This window comes from Protomyctophum parallelum (genome assembly GCF_964188405.1).
Source record: "Protomyctophum parallelum genome assembly, chromosome: 3".
Classification (NCBI taxonomy): Eukaryota; Metazoa; Chordata; class Actinopteri; order Myctophiformes; family Myctophidae; genus Protomyctophum; species Protomyctophum parallelum.
Genome location: NC_139698.1, coordinates 46,723,478 through 46,742,546, shown reverse-complemented (window position 1 = coordinate 46,742,546; position 19,069 = coordinate 46,723,478). Strand labels below are relative to the sequence as shown.

At 42.5% G+C, this 19,069-nt stretch overlaps 1 protein-coding gene across 1 annotated transcript in view; it reads right to left on the bottom strand.

Annotated features, from left to right (window-relative positions):
• LOC310855490 (glutamate receptor ionotropic, kainate 2) overlaps positions 1–19,069 on the bottom strand; it is a 174,016-nt gene that overhangs the window by 5,475 nt on the left and 149,472 nt on the right. The window contains exons 14-15 of the mRNA XM_083760510.1: positions 16,210–16,435; positions 5,103–5,353 (exon numbers count right to left, since the gene is read on the bottom strand). Of these exons, the coding sequence (XP_083616636.1) occupies positions 5,103–5,353; positions 16,210–16,435 (477 nt within the window). The remainder of the gene's footprint in view (positions 1–5,102; positions 5,354–16,209; positions 16,436–19,069) is intronic.

The following is a 19,069-nucleotide window of genomic DNA, read 5'->3' as shown; positions in this document are numbered from 1 at the left end:
TGAGATCGGAAATGCAGTAATCTCAAAAACAGACATTTTAAGACATTAACACATCTATTTGGACTGGATTAAAGACACTATTAACAGGACCTCTATCCATTGTACGAGAGGGTGTATGGCTCATCCCATTATATCAACGCCATGCTGCTATTTTTTGCTCTCTTTCTAATGTTACAAAACAGAAGTAATTATAAAATGCAAATTGCCGGGTGTGCGCTATCAAGCATGTGAAACACAACAAAGAGATGCTTAGCACCACATTTTTCAAGTTGACACTTTCAGCATCATGGTATAAGAAAACAACCCAGTGCCATAAAAAGTAGGTGGTAGTCAATTATGTGAAAGGCCCGGAGCAATGAAACAAAATATATGGCTGACTTTCACAGATTAGCCTAATGACAATTTGCATTTGCATTGGACTGCGTGTGTGTGGTCCGTAACGCTGCACATTTTCCTTATTTTTTGTTCACATACATATTATTGTTGCTGTCGGGCAGAAACATGTATCTCCATATTTGTCCATAAATTAATTCCCTGTGTTATTACTTTGTCATAATTACATTCTCGTCAAAAGTAGCACAAAATAGCTGTCATGAGCTTGTCGATGTGCTATTTTTGCACATTTTGAAGCTTTAGAAAGTTGAAAGATGTTAAGTCTGTCTGTGGTTTTTATGAATATTTTACCATTTAAAAGTACTAACAATAACGTATGACTAAATAATGACTTTTATTTTTATTTTGTCTTTTCCTGAAATTTCTTGGACATACAGTAAAAGGTTTCCGCCCGACGTGATGATATGAATGTATACAAAATAATACAGATCTATTTCAGCAGGCCCTTGCGTTTTGTTCTCGACTGAGTCACCTAATTCTGAAATTTTGGATGCATCCCTGTACAGAGTAAATCGGTGACATTGTGTGTGTGTGTGTGTGTGTGGGGGGGGAGTGCATGATGCCTCATGCTCTTAATTGACGGCATTTCAGCAGCACAGTAGTGCCATTTGCAAAATGGGGGAAAAGTGCTTGCTTCTGAATAGACATCTCAGAAGTGGTTTATTTATAGACTATCTGAAAGCTCTTTTCCACTACAAAGGATCAAACCAGAACCTTCCACAACCCATCCCAAGTTCTGGGATTTTTCTTTACGATTCCATTACAACCACGACCACCACCGAAGGAGGAGGTAGGCCTATACCTCATGAAAAATTGCAATTGACCAAAAGTCAAAATATCTACAAGCTCTCAACGCTACGCAACACAACATGTACCGGGTTTGTAGATTGGCTATTTTCGAAACATTTTGAAAGTCGAACCTGTCGTGGAAATCTATAGATAAACATGTAATAATACTCCATGTTACGGTTTGGTGCCGTGGCCTGTTGCTTTATGACGTCACTGTCCCATGTGGTGAATGCCTTGTGGCTATGTTGGGGGTTGTCTGTGTGAGAGAGAGCTATAAAAGGCTGTCGTTTGTTGTCACTCGGGGAGTCAGACTGGGTTTTCATACATGAGGGTTCATGTAAGTCTCGTCTCCTGCTCGAGTAAATCTCTATATTCTATAACCCAGAGTTCTTGTGTTGCCTCATTATTCATTATTGTGTTTTTGTCTTTTGAGCATATGTCCGCAGATTCCATTACAAACCCAGAACTTCCTATAGAACTCAGGGGTTAGTAGTAACAGCACCTCCTGAGTATGGGGTCCAAATGACGTTCTGAGAACCTTATCTGAAAACGGGAGGGGTCATTGGAGGGGTTCCGAGGGGGTCACAGCTAAATAATTTTAACCACTTTATCCATTTACCGATTTTGTCATTTTGGGGATCCATGACATGAAGAAGTTTGAGAAAGACTGCCATGTGGAAATACACCCAGGACCATATAAGAACAAAATATGTTTTATGGCACGACATGGTTGGTTTAGTTCTTGTAGTGGAAAAGATCTCAAAGACCTGCATCATGGTCAGTGTTGCCATGTCAGGAATCTTTTTTTCAGTAAAGACACTTAAGCTATAGTCATTGCTGGTTACAGTTTGTTTGGGCTTGTTTTTAAAGTGTAGCTGCTTGCTGCAAAAATATATAATAATTGGTTCTGAGACATTTTCATGTAAAAGACCCCCATATTATTAGGCATATAGTATGTATTTGTCTGCCGACCACCATCTGAAAATAATTTGTGCCAGAGACCCCATACAAGATTTGTGTTAAAATGACGTAAGAGCAGATCTACAAGCCTACAAAACATTGCATGGCGATGAGTTGCAAGCTTGTATATCGGCTATTTTCAAATAGCCGAGGCATATAGCTTTTAAGTGCTCATGTGGCCCCCGCAGTCGCTTCTTTTGGGCTTGTTTTCATATAGACCTGGCCGCTTTGTCTTGTCGCAAAAACCTGGCAACACTGATCATGGTACAATCAATGTGTGACAGTGATATGTGTATCCACTGTCGCTCTCCTCTAATGAATACTCTTCAACCATAATGAATAAAACCTTTGGGGAAGAGGCGAAATGGTAAGGAGGGTTGTGAAAATGCTTATGGAAGTGCGTGTATCACTCTCTATTATTTCTTATCGTTTGTGTTTGTGTCACCAGCCTCTGTTATTGCCTGCCTTGCACACTAATGCCTGAGTGATTCTGCATTCACACAGGCAGATGCAAAAGATACAAAGATGCAAAGCTACACAGCGTATTTGTAGCTTTGTAGCTGAAGTTGAAACCTGCTCTACGTTATTGTAGCTTTGTAGCTTTTGCAGCAGCTACAAACGACAGGATCTTTGTATCCTCATGCCACTGGTTTTCAATAAAAATGAACTGTATCTGTATCTGACTATTTCTGCTTCTGCCCGTGTGGATGCAGCATTATACTTAATTTCGTGGCATTGTTGCACACCAGAACTAGCAAATCTACAAGTGCACAACATGATGCGCTGCGACGTGTGGTGATTTGTGAGTTGCTTGTTTTTGGTGTCGGAAATGGAACGCAACCAAAATAAACCAGGACCTACAGTTAAGGGAGATAACAGACTACGTGCAACTGAATGATAGCAACTGGACAAGGAAAACCACCGTCGCTGTTACCAGTTACAATCACTGATAAACAACAACACAATGACTTCTTTAGAAAGAAAATTCTAAAGCAATTATTTGCTTAGAAGAGAAATTACTTCTAGATTGTGAGACTCCAGCCATTTCACTCGAGTGTCATGTATCTTTTTTTTTTTAAGATATTTTTTTTTGCGGCTTACGCCTTTTATTGATTTTTTAAGGGACAGATAGTAGGCTGACAGGAAACGGGAGAGAGATGGGGGGATGACATGCGGTAAAGGCCGTGTCGGGTCCGGGAGTCGAACCCGCGGCACACCGCGACTGGATCACCAGTCTGGTGCCCAGACCGTTACGCTACGGCCTGGGCCCATGTATCTTGAAATAGTGAAATACACGGGAAATGATAGTGACTTAATTTAATATTATTTTCTGGATTTATACGTTGTTGCGTGATATTACTGCTAAGTATATTTTACAAGGAAATCAGTAATGAACTGAGTTAGTAATGACAACTCAGTTTTCTAAGATATATGAAATATAGTTGATATTTTCTACATTCTTTCAGCTTCAACACACCATTATTAATAGGCACAAGCTCACATTGTGTGTGTGTGTGTGTGTGTGTGTGTGTGTGTGTGTGTGTGTGTGTGTGTGCGTGCGTGCGTGCGTGCGTGCGTGCGTGCGTGAGTGCGTGAGTGCGTGAGTGCGTGCGTGCGTGCGTGCGTGCGTGTGTGTGTTTGTCTCGAGGCGTGTTTGCATGTACGGCATATTGTGATATTGAATGAAAAGCGGCTTTTTTGACTGAGTTGAAAGACATTCTGTGATCAATGGAAGGTTTTGCAGTCAGCTGTTAATGACCGTTCCTGTGGAGTCGAACCTAACGGGGGACTTGGAGTGGGAATTGTGGGTTGTTCTGTCCAAAGATGATTAGAGTATGAACGCACTAGGTTTGGGTTAAACCATTATAGTTAGTTATTTGTTCAGTTGATCCCAAACTGTAATAATTGCTCACAGGATTAATGCCCCTAGATGGATATGAAGATGTATGTACTGTAAGTATCTTGTTGTAACCCAAAAAGGAAAAGCTCTAATCAAAGCATACGTGACTCGTGTTCTGTAGTTGCCCAGATCTAGAACGGTATCTGGAGTGGAATGTGATTCGTTTTAAGGGCGTGGGTCATGCATTAGAGAACAAACCTTATTGTTCCACATGTGCCTACTGTACACGCAGGTTTCAGTAAACCTACTGTATGGTCCCAACCATGCACCATTTGCCAACAATCCAAACATTGTGCAAGTGCCCACTGAGGTTAGTGATAGTGTCCATTCCCTCTATAGTCTCAGAATACCGGTCGTATAATATCGGGCATTTCTAGAGCATCTTAATTTACAATACAAAAAGTCTCTTGAGCTTTTCTTGAGGTCATTTTGGATGGTGGTTAAAGTCTAGCCCGGGTCCGTGGTGACAGCAGAAATCCTCACTTTTCTTTTCTTGTTGTCGCCTGTCGGCCTAAATGAGTAAATGCAAAGAAACCAACCCTTATCTTATTGGTTATTATAATGGCATGGATGCAATATAAGCTTCAGGAATTGAGCAAACAGATGGTCACTTAAAAATGCAAAGTGATTGAGCCCATGTTTATTTGTCTTGCTTCACATTATGTGAGACAATTTGCTGAGTAAGTATTGCCCACCTGGCACCTACTGCACATTATCGTTCACATACATTTACTGAGTCACTACGTCTGAGGAATGGCATGACAAAGTGTAGTACTTGTTTGTGTCTCCTATAGCGATGCGAACCCATTTGTGTGTGTGTGCAGCATGATGATAACGGCAATACATTATGTGAACTGTGAACTGTGTAAAACAGAACAATGCTTTCATCGAGAAAATGTACATCGTCTCTGTCGGGTGGAAACCTGTTGCTACTTTTTATGCTTTTGTAGGATCAAGTTGGGTGCTAATTTACGGGGAAAAAAAGAAAATAAATCTGAATACAGAGATAGGAGGTTTCTGCCCCGACAGCGACGATATACTTCCACAGGCCCCTCCTTACCTTTTCAAGTTGTGCGTTCTGTTTGGACTTGTAGAGGAACTCTCCCACAGCCACAAACACGGACAGGACGAGTCCGGCCGCCAGGACGATGAAGATGCCGCCGATGTTCTGCACCCCCAGGGCGCTGGCCTCCTTGCTCTCCTCCTCCGGACAGCCGTTCCCCCGCCACCATTTCTCCTTCATCATGTGCAACTTGCCCTCCTCCTGAAGCTGCAAAATGGCGATGGTGATCTTGTCTCTGTACGGAGAGCCTGAGGGTTGGAAAAACAACCAGCGCCGCTTGTACATTAAAGTCATGGTGAAATAAAAAATGGCTTTTTTGGACATTTTATTTTGACGTTTCAGTCCGAAACGTTGCCTCAACCAATGAGAAGGTCCCATCCCTTCAGGCTATGGAGTGCTGGAATCTCACTCACTGCAGCTGTGTGCAGCAGAGGGATAGCGTTTGTAGCCTGCACCAACATTGCAGCTGTAAGAAAAGCTTGAATTATCCTCTTTCTATCTGTAAAGTGTTTGCAAGTGTTGGAGTTTGGAAGTGCTCATTGGATATCACTCAACGGCCCTGCATGCCACCCGTTTAGAATTTGCACATAAAGCAGGAGGCAGCAGGAGGTTGCTTTACTGAAAATGAGCGCTTCCAAACTCCAACAGTAAGAAAAAAAACAAGAAATTATCACATAGTGTTAGTGATATTTGTCAGGTGAAAGAAGCGCTGTCTGTCTCTGTTGTGTTCAACCCCCTGCGCCATGTGGGGGTGTGCTCTTAGTTCCTTCCCCGTCACCCGTGAGTGTGAGCATGCTTCCCTGCTGCGTTGCTCATGTGTCTGCAGCCTGCGTGGCTGCCGGGGATATTTGCCTCTCCCCTTCACATTGGCCAGAGGAGCCAATCAGATCAGTATGACTAGGGCTAGAACATGTCAACTAGTTTTCATGAGCTTTCATTAGTCAGGTGGTTTCACCTGGCAGAAAAACACCAGGAAGTAGCTCATAACATATCTATGGTGGATCTTTACACTTTGCAGATAGAAAGAGGATAATTCAAGCTTTTCATATAGGGGCAATGTTGGTGAGTTTAACATGGTTTAACCCATTCTGAACAGGCACCCATTTTGGTGTTAGCATCATGTTATGCTTTAGCTATTGAAAAATAGCAGATCTACAAGCTCATAGCACGCCACCGAGTGGCGCGCTACGAGCTTGTAGGTCTGCTATTTTTGAAAAATCGAAGAACGACTGACATTTTTAGAATCTGATCTCAGGTCAGAATGGGTTGATCAGACAAGTGTGTGTCCAGTGGAAACCTCGTATGAATCTGATCTCAGGTCAGAATGGGTTAATAATACAATCAGATACAGTAGGACTTTCCTGTTTGGATACATGGGCTGTCAATGGGAAATTGCAGCTATAGTTACCACCTTGCTGGCAAGATGGCCGTAGTGTGCATTATGGTCGATTATGGTCATTAAATGATAACTAAAGCTGACAGCTACAGTGTGCGTGCGTGCGTGACACACACTGAGAGCCCTGATTATACCTGAAGGGTGAAACCTTGCAACAAACTGCAGGGAACCTATAGCTCCTATCATACTCCTGCCCTCCAGAGCTCCCTGTGGTAGGACTTACTGTACACATCACAATCAGGATGTTAATGCAGCTTGAATTATTAAAATAACACCAATAATAAATAAAAATCCCACTGATTACCACTCAAAATGAGTGGTAATCAGCAGGGACTGGGGTGGGGGTGGGAATGTTTACATATCAAGAAGATAACTCTTTCCGCCGTTGTCTCCTTTGTTGACATCAGGATTACAAATGATGTGCAATGGTGGAAAAAACAGCACTGATTCTAACCCTGGTAACAGGCATTTTTATGTGTTTACACATAGACGTTTAAACAAACGTTTTATGGTTCATAACTTAGCAGAAGTTCAGAAATGTATATTTTGGTTCTAGGCCATTCAATCAGTGCTTTATAAACAAAGAAATATTGCATTTTGAAATCAATGAATTGTCAACCAGGAAGCCAGTTTTAAGATCTGACAAAGTTATAATAGTTGAGTCTTATTGATGATGCATGGATGGACACATTTTTCCAAATCCAGATGATCCTTGATTATTATTTTGATAGACAGTAGACTACTGTCTAAACGCGTCTGTGGAAATCCAGATCGGAGTCTGTGACTACAGCAAGATTTGGTTTGTAATTGTTCTAAACTATTCAGTTTGTTTTTTGTGAAACTGAATACTGGCATATCCAAAGTTTGTTCAACGCACTTTCTTGGTGCTTGCATTAGATTAGACCACAGTTGCCTGATGATATTGCAAAGTAAATTTGTGTGTATAGGGTAATTATCCTCAAAATAATAAGCTAACAAATGAGCCAAATGCATGTACATACTATGGCCCCAAACAGAAGAGGCCCCTAAACGGAATCTTGGAGAACCTTGCATGTCATTTTTGTCCGTTCAGATGTCTAATTACCTATAGAGACAAAGGACGTCCTTTAAAGTTCCCCTACAGACACATTTTAAAGTTTGTAACACTACTCGGCTATGATTAATAGTTTGCTCAACAAGTTTTTTCCACATAAAATGTAAAAACACCATTCATGAATATAGTCTTATTATGCATATTCAAATATGCAGATATGACAGGCATCATGCCCCACCCACCACCGCTGCTCATCTCATCCTTTCAGGTTTCAGCAAACTGGCCAATTTCCATATCGACTCTGTCAGGTAGAAAACTCATACTGTATGTTCAAAACTGTTACTTCTCTGGATTCAAATGAAAAAGTATCATAAGTACCAGACCGCATCGCTTGTAGACCTGCTGTGTGATGAAGTGGGGCATTCATTTACGAAAAAAAACACAGAGTTAAAATATGACATAGGAGGTTTCTGACAGTGACGATATTGAACAATAATAGATTCACGGGACTTGTGACATCACAGCTCAGATCTTGAGGAAGCGCCTATAACTCCATGTGGAAGAACAAATGGCACTCTGGTGGTATAAGTTCTGCACATACTGTAATAATCTGTATATTCAAACTAAGTCATGCCACCAAGAGGAGTGGCTGCTCAAGGGCCCCTGGTGGTTGACTCACGTAGTTTAGAAAAACTGGCCCGCACCTTTCAGAAGCGTCTGTCATGGTGATCAGCAATGTGACGCACGCTTTGTTCTCGTCATTCATTTCCATCTAAATGCCTTCCCTTTTCGCTTCCACGATGGATCACCAGCCAAAGCGTCTGATAACTTGCCCATTCAGCCTGGTGGCCTTGACACTCGGCCAACTCTGTGGGATCAAAGTGCCATTTCGCCAGCCAGAAACACGAGTAGTGCAGTGTTACTGTATATTTAAATGTAGGCTAGTGTAAAAAATGACTGGTTGGTACCATAACAATCTCCCGCCAAGTGAAAGACTAGCCACATGAAGTGTTGTGAGCTTGTAGATCAGCTATTTTCAGCAAAGATATTTAAAGATGGAGTGCCACAATTTTTGAATTTTTCCAGTTTTTCATGTGTCTATGAGGTGACAGTACTTAATTAGACAGACTGGAGTTGTTTTTATGTGCAATTGTGTATTGACTTTGTATTTAGGGTTTCTTCCTGGAGGCTGAACCCTTGACAGTCAAACGGGCCAATGAAGTAAACAGTAATATTGTGACACCACACTATCAGCCCCTCCCCTAACCCCTCCCCCTTTATCATACAACTACAGCTGTGGGTGTGGCTTCAGTTCAGGTGGATCACCACCCATCACCACCCACCAGGCAAACCAGGCATACTTAATGAACTGGTGGGCGTGTCCACATAAAAGCATGATTTTAACAAATACGGTACACTTTTTGGAAAAAGTTCTTCCCCCTTATATTGTAATAATACCTGATGATCATGTTTTAGGGTGGAAAAAATGGTGGCACTCCATCTTTAATGTAGCTTGGGGGGAAAGAGGACAGGGCCTACTGATAATCCCCTGGGGAACTCCGGTCAACTAACTATAGGGTTTAAGCTGGCTAATTTAAATTACATTTCATAATTACAACTTCCTATGTAATCTGTACAGTATGTGTGTCTGGGCGGGGGGGGGGGGGGGCAGTTCATATGTTGTGTTTGTCAGTGATAGGATAGGACAGGATTATATTCATTTGAGAGCTGAAAACACCAGACATGTCGTGAGCTGAAGCTTTCCCCACAGAAAACACCAGACATGTCGTGAGCTGAAGCTTTCCCCACAGAAAACACCAGACATGTCGTGAGCTGAAGCTTTCCCCACAGAAAACACCAGACATGTCGTGAGCTGAAGCTTTCCCCACAGAAAACAGAAGAGACACTAGTAGAGCCCTGGGGGACAACCATATGGTGTTTAAGTGTGAAGGAAGAGAGGAGAGTGAAATGACAGGCCACGGTGAATCCAGAATAAGAACTGTGATCTGCCAGTATCAAGGCAGAGTAATGGCACACCAATCCCTAATGCATTTGTCTTTGAACCCCCCAAAATACAGCATGGAAATTCAAATCTGCTGCAATGACTGCCATTCTGAACGCCTGCATATATTTAGTTCAGCAAAAGCCCCGCTGCTCTCCTGCTATCAGACACATCAAACGACTTGTTTTGCATGTTAAAGTCTAGCAATGAGCAGCACCAAAGGAAAGCAAATAGATGTGGGGTGAATGTTTAAAATCATCACATCCTGGGGACTGGGGGATATAGGCCTGTAATGTATAATGAATGTCGTTTTTGTGAATACACCCATCGTGCTCTGATCTGCACTCTCAGATGAACTGGTCCTCAAGGCTGAAGCCGCCGTTCTGTGCCAATCCTCTGCCAGATGTCCTCTTTGGTTCCGCCTGTGCCGTCACCTCTCTCTGTCTTAAGACACACGCGGATCGCATACAGGCGGTTGGGAGGGATGGCTGCTGTAGTGGCGGTCAGGGTCAAGGCTGTGGAGGTTTTTCCCGTCACCCAGAATTGGACTCGGGCCTCTGTCTCGTTTATGAGGGCAGAGCTAAATGACGTGCTATGGGAGTGGACGGCGACAACTGAGGGCAATGGCCGGCCACCTGCTGACTATTGCAAACCACCCCCTCCACACCGCAGCGCATAATGATTAATACAGCCTAATGAAGGCGAATGAAGATTGATGGTAATAAGGGAGAGAGAGAGACAGAGAAAGACGACAGCGGCGCTGGGGTCTCCCGAGACATGACCGGGCCAGAGGATGTAATGGTGTGCTCATGCAAGAGCAGGTTGACCTGCAAGTGAAAAGTGGTGGCAGATGTTGGGTGACATGGCATGTCCATGTCACCCCGCATGGGGTGGGGTCTATTGAAAACACGCTGCATGATGTTGTGTACACGCATGAACACCAGTGGCGTGCAGTAACTAAGTGCATGTATACTCAAGTACTGTAAGTAAGTAGTACTGAAGCACTGAAGACCACCCCCCCCCCCCCGCCCTCCATCCCCCCAAAGGAGTTATGTTTTTTTAACACAATATTCAGTAAGTTGGACAACATACCTAGTATGTAGTGTGTAGAAAAACAAACAAAAGCATTCACCACAAAGAGAAGGACACCATTAGCATCCATAGCCTTCAGGAAACAGAGACTAACAAACACAAACAAATATTTAAAATAAATGAACTAAAACTAAAAGGGGGGAAAAAACACCTAAAACTAGAGGTGTAACAGTGTACATAAATATTCAATCTAAACTATTTTGGTACATCATGTTCAGTTTGGTACAGAATGAGTTGGGGGGGGGGGAATAAAGTAATTAGCATGAAAAATTCTGAAAGAATTTGAGTTCCCACACGGTAGTGCGGCATACACAGCATGCTGTACACACAGAATTCTACAGGGATAGCACACTTGGCCCTTAAGCCCAGCCATCATGTTGTCAGCCGAGAAGAATCCCCCCCCCCCCCCCCCCCCCCCCCCCCCCCCACACACACACACAACACTGCTTTCTCTGTGAAATACAACAACAGAGAAAGACAAGTGGATAAGACGAAAGCAACATGCCGCCATAATGCGCCATTGTTCAGTCACGACCAGGTATGCTGCTGGCAACACATCAAACATGCTAGCCCATTTGAAATGGCATGTGAAAAGCAAGGCTGCCAGAAAAGAAAACATGGAGGAGGGGAGTATCTGTCAAACTCCGCTTGTAATGATTTCCTACAGAAAATGCATAACTACAGTATTGGCCCACGGTTCAAGTCGTGACATAAACTTCAACAGCTTCAACACAAAGTAGTAACCAAGGAAGAACAGCTAGGTATTGTGTTCATTTTCTTGTGCATAAAATGTATTCATTGCTTAATTTGAAATTATTTGCTGCCTCAGCGTGAGAATTCAATTAGATTCAAGTGTCATTAAGTAAGTTATCAATGATGACTTTATCATTAACGTGTCAATACATCTCCACCACCTTCTTGTCAACACGGAAATGTGTCTTCAAGCCTAGGAAGGTGAGGAGGAAACAATCCTATACTTTGGCATCTAGTGAAAGAAGAGGTTCTCTTAAAAACAAAAGTATCAGAAAAGCCGAAACCGACATCTAACCGAACCATAATTGTTGTGTTGCTGTTATATATGGAATTCGATGTGAAATTATATCATATTTGATGTTCACATTTGATCATCATACCTTATTCAGCATCTATGAATATGAAGGGTTTTCTCATAATACCTGAAAAACACTAATCCTAAAACTACTTATGCACTTGTATAAACTAACTAAAGCTAAACTGAAATCAAACACCAAGCAGAAAAACTAAATATAAACTAAAACTAATTTCAAAACTATAATAACTCAAGCAATGTTTGCAAATACAAACAATTCATCTCCGCTATAGTATTTACAGTGACAGGAGCTACACCTTTTAGCATTAAATATATCGTCGCCCTACAATACTCCTTCACAGAGCTTGCTGCACTGGGAACCAACAGACGTTGCCAATGAACGGATGCCATTGCAGTAAACATTCCATTAGTGTGAGCTACGGCCAACAGCTCGGAGGTGAGCTGAGTATGTCCATTACGGAGTCCAGAGGAGTGCCAAAGGCGCTGAGCGCCGTCGTACCGTCAAGGCCTAGGTACTAATACGGCCTGACAAGTCCTCTCTGTTAAAGTCAATGAGATATATGCTAAATGGGCCCGCTATAAGGGAATACAGGCTGCATATGGTAAAGGCTACTAAAAGGGTAGGATTAGCAATTTAAATGCCTTGTTCTGGCTGCATGTGAATAGCCCATGAGGGAGTAATGATGCTAAACACCCTCTCCTTCAGCATGGGCGGTGTGCACGGTGCACAACCTGGCTGACACCAGCGCCCGCTCTCCTTTCTTTTTCTCAGCTTTCCGCTCGGTTCGCTCTCGCCCTCTCAATCTTTCTCTCTGGCAATCACAGTATACCTGTCCATGCATAGGAATTTTATATGAATATAAAACAAAAGCGCTGCCACACGACCACTGTCGAAATGCACTACTACAAACAACCAGATAGGCTACACCTCCACCTTCACTACAACTATAGACCGATTCCGTACCGGTTTCATGGTCGCAGCCTACGTATTTCCTGTAGGCGGACTCGACGTAGCTGCGGGGGTAAAACCCTCACCAGGCGCACATCTTCCACTACAGTGAACGGCAGAGTGACTGATGTTAGTTTGCCTCAAACTTTACTCCTTTACCTGCTTTTTTACTAACACTAACATTACAAAGATGCCCAGAACATCGAGATGAACCTGTGTAGTTTATGGCTGCTCCAACAGTAGTGGCAACATAACAAATAAAATAAAACGGAATGTCTAATATCCACCGCGATGGCTGAGACCAGAGCCATTGAGTAATGGTTGAGACAAAGCAGTGAAGAATCCTGCAAGATACATAATTTCAGTCTTACCCAATACCCAATCTTTCTGTTTTATGAACACAAGGCTGCTGTATTTTATACCTCATACTAAGCATTTAAAGTATGAGGTATAAAGTACAGCAGCCTTGTGTTAATAAAACAGAAATATTTGGTATTGGGTAAGACTGGCGTTATGTATCTTTCACTGCTTTGTCTCAACCATTGCTCAATGGCTCTGGTCTCAGCCATCGCGGTGGATATTAGACATTCCGTTTTATTTTATTTGTTATGTTGCCACTACTGTTGGAGCAGCCATAAACTACACAGGTTCATCTCGATGTTCTGGGCATCTTTGTAATGTTAGTGTTAGTAAAAAAGCAGGTAAAGGAGTAAAGTTTGAGGCAAACTAACATCAGTCACTCTGCCGTTCACTGTAGTGGAAGATGTGCGCCTGGTGAGGGTTTTACCCCCGCAGCTACGTCGAGTCCGCCTACAGGAAATACGTAGGCTGCGACCATGAAACCGGTACGGAATCGGTCTATACACAGTTGCCAACATGTGCATCTGTACACGCGCAGGCACGTCGCACGCACACACACAGCAAACATTTATGAGGAGCAAATCACTCAGGATATACAACCATTCAGAGTAAACACTGCCTCTCTGCAATAGCTTTCATACACAGCACAGCAGTCACTCAAATGGCCTTCTTTCACTGACCAGCAGGGAATATGTTCACAAGCTCTGCAAATGAACCATGCAGGCCAATCTCAGACTTCACACACCATGGTGCAGTATTATATATATATATATATATATATATATATATATATATATATATATATATATATATATATATATATGAAGATGCAGCCGCTTCTATTTCACACATTACAATCTCTGACTGTGAGCCTTGCTGGTCCATTTGGAGTTAAATTACAGCTCAGATCATGCACGATGCTCCCGCTTCTCAAAGTTCTCATACTATCATACTAGAATGTAGAACTAAAAAGTAGAACACTATGATAAATCCTCATTGTTAATACATGTGGTAACATTTGTTACTCTCTCTGAGTTACAAATGGATACATTAAAAACTGCAATCCGTAAATTTGACGTCCTACCGGGGATTTGGAGCTTGGCCAGCGGAGCTGGGCTAAATGGTAGGTGTCCTACCCAGCATCAGGGCCTAAAATCTCTCAATGGAAGTGTAGGGGGAAAACGTACAAACAATGCACATGTGCTAATTGTTGTATATTGTATTAGCACACTCTAGCATACAGATTGGATAAAATAACATTTTATTCATTCAAATAAAGAACGGATTGCAGCTATAACACAGGATTTTAATGTGAAGGCTTGCTCCATGGTGCAAAGCCACTTCTTTCGAGCCACAATGGTGCTTTCAAGTACTGTTTGTTACGCAGGCATTCACTGAGGCAAGCGTGTTGTTAGAAAGCCGCATTTTGTTGAATTGCATAAACATTACAACGACAACCTTACATTGCACTGTAATGAATTAGATACTAGATAAGAGCAGCATTCGCGCAAGGTCATTGTACTCAGCCATTCGCCTGTTGTGACTCAGAGTGATTTTCTCCCGTCTAACTCAGGTACTTAACTCGAGTTTTTCCTTTTCATTTGTGGGCAGGCCCGCTCGGGGCTGCATGTGTAACAGGATTAAGACAATCTGCCGCTGAGCGCCATAATCAAATCTCGCACCTCCGCGCACAACGCGCAAAGTGTGCCGCCCTCCCTATATACGCAATGCTTTATTGATGTCACATAGCTCTCCATTCGTCTCCTGACTGGCTGGCCCCAGGGTCTCCTCTCCTGCACATACTGTATTCCTTCCTCCACATGAAACATGAAGGCTTCAGTGACTGAAGACAGTGAGGGTGGACTGCTGCATGTCAACAGCAGGAGCATAGGCAGGCATTTCATAAAACAGCAAAACCTGTTCTCAAATATAGACTCCACCAATGTTGAACTTTGGTTAAACCATGGGTTGCACAGTTACCTGGGCATGATACGGTATAAATCCAAACACTGTCAATCATCAAGTTCTCACTCACAGAGCACAGTAGCAACCGATGAAGATGATTCATCTTCATCGGCTGCTACTGTGCTCTGTGAGTGAGAACTTGATGTATTATACAGCGATTCCATTCACTCTCACTGTATGGCGAAAGAGCTCTCACAATCACACCTTGAGTGAATAAACTAACACAGAGCAAGATGGATTCGGCCAACATATAAAATAAAGCAGTCTCAGTTTATTTCTCAGAAAGTGAAAAGGCTGCATTCATGTTATATTATCCATGATGAGTTCTGTAGCTCCAAAGAAAGTGATCACAGTAAGTGTAATGACAAAAAACACAGCATGACTCCACAATTATTGACAATATTATATTAAAGCTGGAGTGCCATGATTTTGTCCACGCTAAAAGATGACCATCAAGTATTATTATTACATGAGGTGGAAGAATGTTTTCCAAAAAGTGTACAGTATTTGTTAAAATGACATTTTTATGTGGCCACCAGTTCATTAAGTGTGCCTGGTTTGCCTGGTGGGTGATGGGTGGTGAAGGTGATCCACCTGAACTGAAGCTACACACACATAAGTTGTTGTATGATAAAGGGGGAGGGGTTAGCTTACACATGTTTCATGATAACTACTTTTATGTATGTGATGTATTGCCATGCTTTTTATTCTTGCTTATTGTAAGTCGCTCTGGAGTAAGAGCATCTGCTAAATGCCTAAATTGTAAATTGGAAGGGGGTGGTATTGTAATGTCACCATATCACTGTTTTTTTCCATTCCTCATAAACACATGAAAAACTTTGATACAAAAGTCACGACACTCCATCTTTAAGTCACCAACTTTGATGAGGCAGTATTGCATAGTTTAAAAAATATACGGTTTTCTTCAGTTCCTGAAAAATAATATATATTTAGTTAAGTAGTTTCTTCCGACAGCAGAGATACCGTAATGACAGTGAATAGAATAGCCACTTCCGGTTTCTCGCTCTCAGAGCTGACGCGCAATGTTTTGACTTATATCATGACTTCAATGTTCAACATCGCTTTCGTATGCATTAAATGTGTCAAAGTGAAACACCATTAACCATGTTTTACTGCTACATTTATTTGTACTGTATTGCACACGCACGGTGAGAGCCTCATAACAATTTGTACTGTGGGCGTGCATTACCACAGTGTGTGACTGCGTTCATAATTACCCATGGGAGTGCCCACACCGTAGGCCTTGGAGTCGATGAGGCCTCCGATCTGGGTGAGGTTGCAGTTGCGCTGCGTGACAAACTCGATGGTGGTGGACTCCATCAGGAAGGCGTAGTCGGAGGTGAGTACCCGGTGGATGCCGTCGTCCACGTTCTGGACCATCACAGAGTGCCTCCGGCTGCTCATGAACTCCCACATCTTATCGTACGTGGAGATCTTGGTTTTCTAGCAGGAGACACAGGGTGGCAGCAGTGTTGATTTTGACAGCAGATGTAGTTTGAGTCATATAGTCTTTAAGAAAAAGTTCCATTTAGTTTTAGTCATATTTTAGTCATCTGAAATGTTTCAGCATTAGTCTAGTTTTAGTTGACTAAATACCATACGATTCTAAACCTACAGTTAATTAAGTCTAAGACTAAAATGTATTTGGGAAGGCCGTGATGTCGTAGAATCTACAAGCTCACAACATGTCGCGCTGTGACACGCTCTGAGCTTGTAGAGTGCCTATTTTTGGAGTGACACCTGCACACAACCACGCATTAAATGACTTGTCTTATTAGTGCTACTGGATCTCTTCCACCAGTCCCTCCCTATACCATTTTAGTGTCGTTTTTATTTGTTGTTGAAATTGTCAGTATATTTAGTCATAGTTTTATTTTAGTCACCTAGCTAAGTTTTTATTTTGTTTTTGTCAGTGAAAAACGTTTTTCGTCATAGTTTTAGTCGACGAAATTAACACTGGACGGCGGTGTCCGCCACAATGAGCACTTGCAATGTACAATGTCAGGCCCTCGGGCAATTCAGAATGATTCCTGGTGGCCTGGCCTTTCTGGTGACTGATTGAAGAACGTACTGCAACTGATTGCGATCGCAAGGCAATGGAGCATCATGTTGGAGTGTAAGTTCAGTCTGCTCTGCACACTCCCATTGCACAGTGTAAAAATTGTAAACAGCAAATTAGCAGTGGTAAATAATCTTGTTTATGACAGGCATTGAAACCACTGAGGTACGTCTGATGAAATGACTAGCATAGAGTGGCCATGATCACCTCTGGCTGAATCCAGGGGTATTACGGTATAACTGGACCTGGTGTCATTGACAGGCTGCTGTCAGCAGTTTGACAGGTAATGAATGGATGGGTGGGTTTGTTTTGCTTCAGCGCTTGCTTCGGCTGAGCCAATTGGTCAAACATGTCAGCAGTGCACTCGTCTTGCGATGTGATTGGCTAAAACCCTATCCTTCCACTGACCTTGCTACGGTTTTATGGTGCATGATTATAGATAATCTTGTGGATAGACAGACACTGACTGTAGCGCCATTTATTTCATTGCCATTTAACAACAACATAATTATGTATTTAACAACAAAGTACAAGTACAAGGTAAAAAGGTCATTGCGCAAGAAAGTTAACAATGATAGTTCCAGTGGTTTCACAGACTCACATATACCACATCTAGACAGCTCACCTTCTATGCCATAAAAAAACCTGAAAGTAAAATGTTTAGAGAAAGATACAAATAGTGCAGATGGGGAGGGGATTACGTACTGTACATAGAAGTCTAATTGTCATCTGTGTGCTGCTGTTACACACATGGGAAAGTTGTCTGTTGTTGGGCCTATGTGGATGCATTTTTATTAAGAATGTGTAATTCAAACCATAGAATTATGAAAGAGCACACTGGTATTGATCTCTGTTGCTCATCTATGGTAGATTACATCCATGGCTAGCTGACAAGGTGGCCTGGCTGGATGAGAGACTCCCATGCTGAATTGTTGTTCCAGTTCGCCCCTGAAGACTGTGATGATGTCTAGAAATGAATCCTTGAGCTGCCCCATAGACAGTGAATAATGGGCCAACTCATAGAACACTCTGGGAGAATCCGTGGTGATTTTACCGGAGTATGTGGGACTATTTCTGTTTTAGTGCTGTGAGCCATATATTCAGATAAAAACCTCATTTTGGATATTCAAACAAAAGTGCCATGAGCACACAAGGTCAGTGACTAATTCAATGTCAATGTCTCCGGGAGACAGGTTCAGTCTCATCTTGTTTTCCTTTCAACGGGTGCTGCGGCAGAGGAACGAAAGGTTAGCATCTGTTTAAATGCGTTGCACGGCACCCAGACCAAACCGCAGTGTACGCGGCGAGACAAAGACATGCAGTACACACACACACACATCACTCATTTAAATACCGCCGATGTCTTCGCCACTGGCCTCCACCAGTGCCTGCAGCAACATTTACCTTCAATTACTTTCTGAATGTCATTAGGATACATGTCATTTAGTTCTGCAAAACTTCGCCTTTGTTCCCTCAGCACGACTTCTCTGAATCGCCCGGTCGTTATCTCTTGTAAAGTGAACGGAGATGAAGCCAGGGCTATATGAGCTATAATGGCCACACTGGCATACTGTACGGTACTGCAGAAATGACTTCTGCAAAATGCAACGATCCTATCACTATCCAAATGACTGCCATTACACATGCTGTTTCATGCTATACTGCAGCAGTCAGAAAGTAATATAATATTGTTGTTGAGCAACAAGACGAAGCTTTTGTGAGTAGTGGTGCTTCACCTTCTACACTTGTAATCTCTGTGAAAAGAAACCCAAGGGTGCATTATACATGGAGCGACCAGGTTTGAAGGTATATATTTTGAAGCCATTTGAAACCTAATTAAGTCACATCTTCAAGGTCCTGCCCGCCATTATTGTACGTAATGACTTTCTGTGGCGGGTCGATATTTTAGATCAACTGGGCGATTTGTGAAGTGCCTATCAGAATCTTTCGGAGTCACCCTTGACAAATCAGGCGATTGAGCATACAAGCTACGGACTGCTGATAAGGCAAGAGCAGCT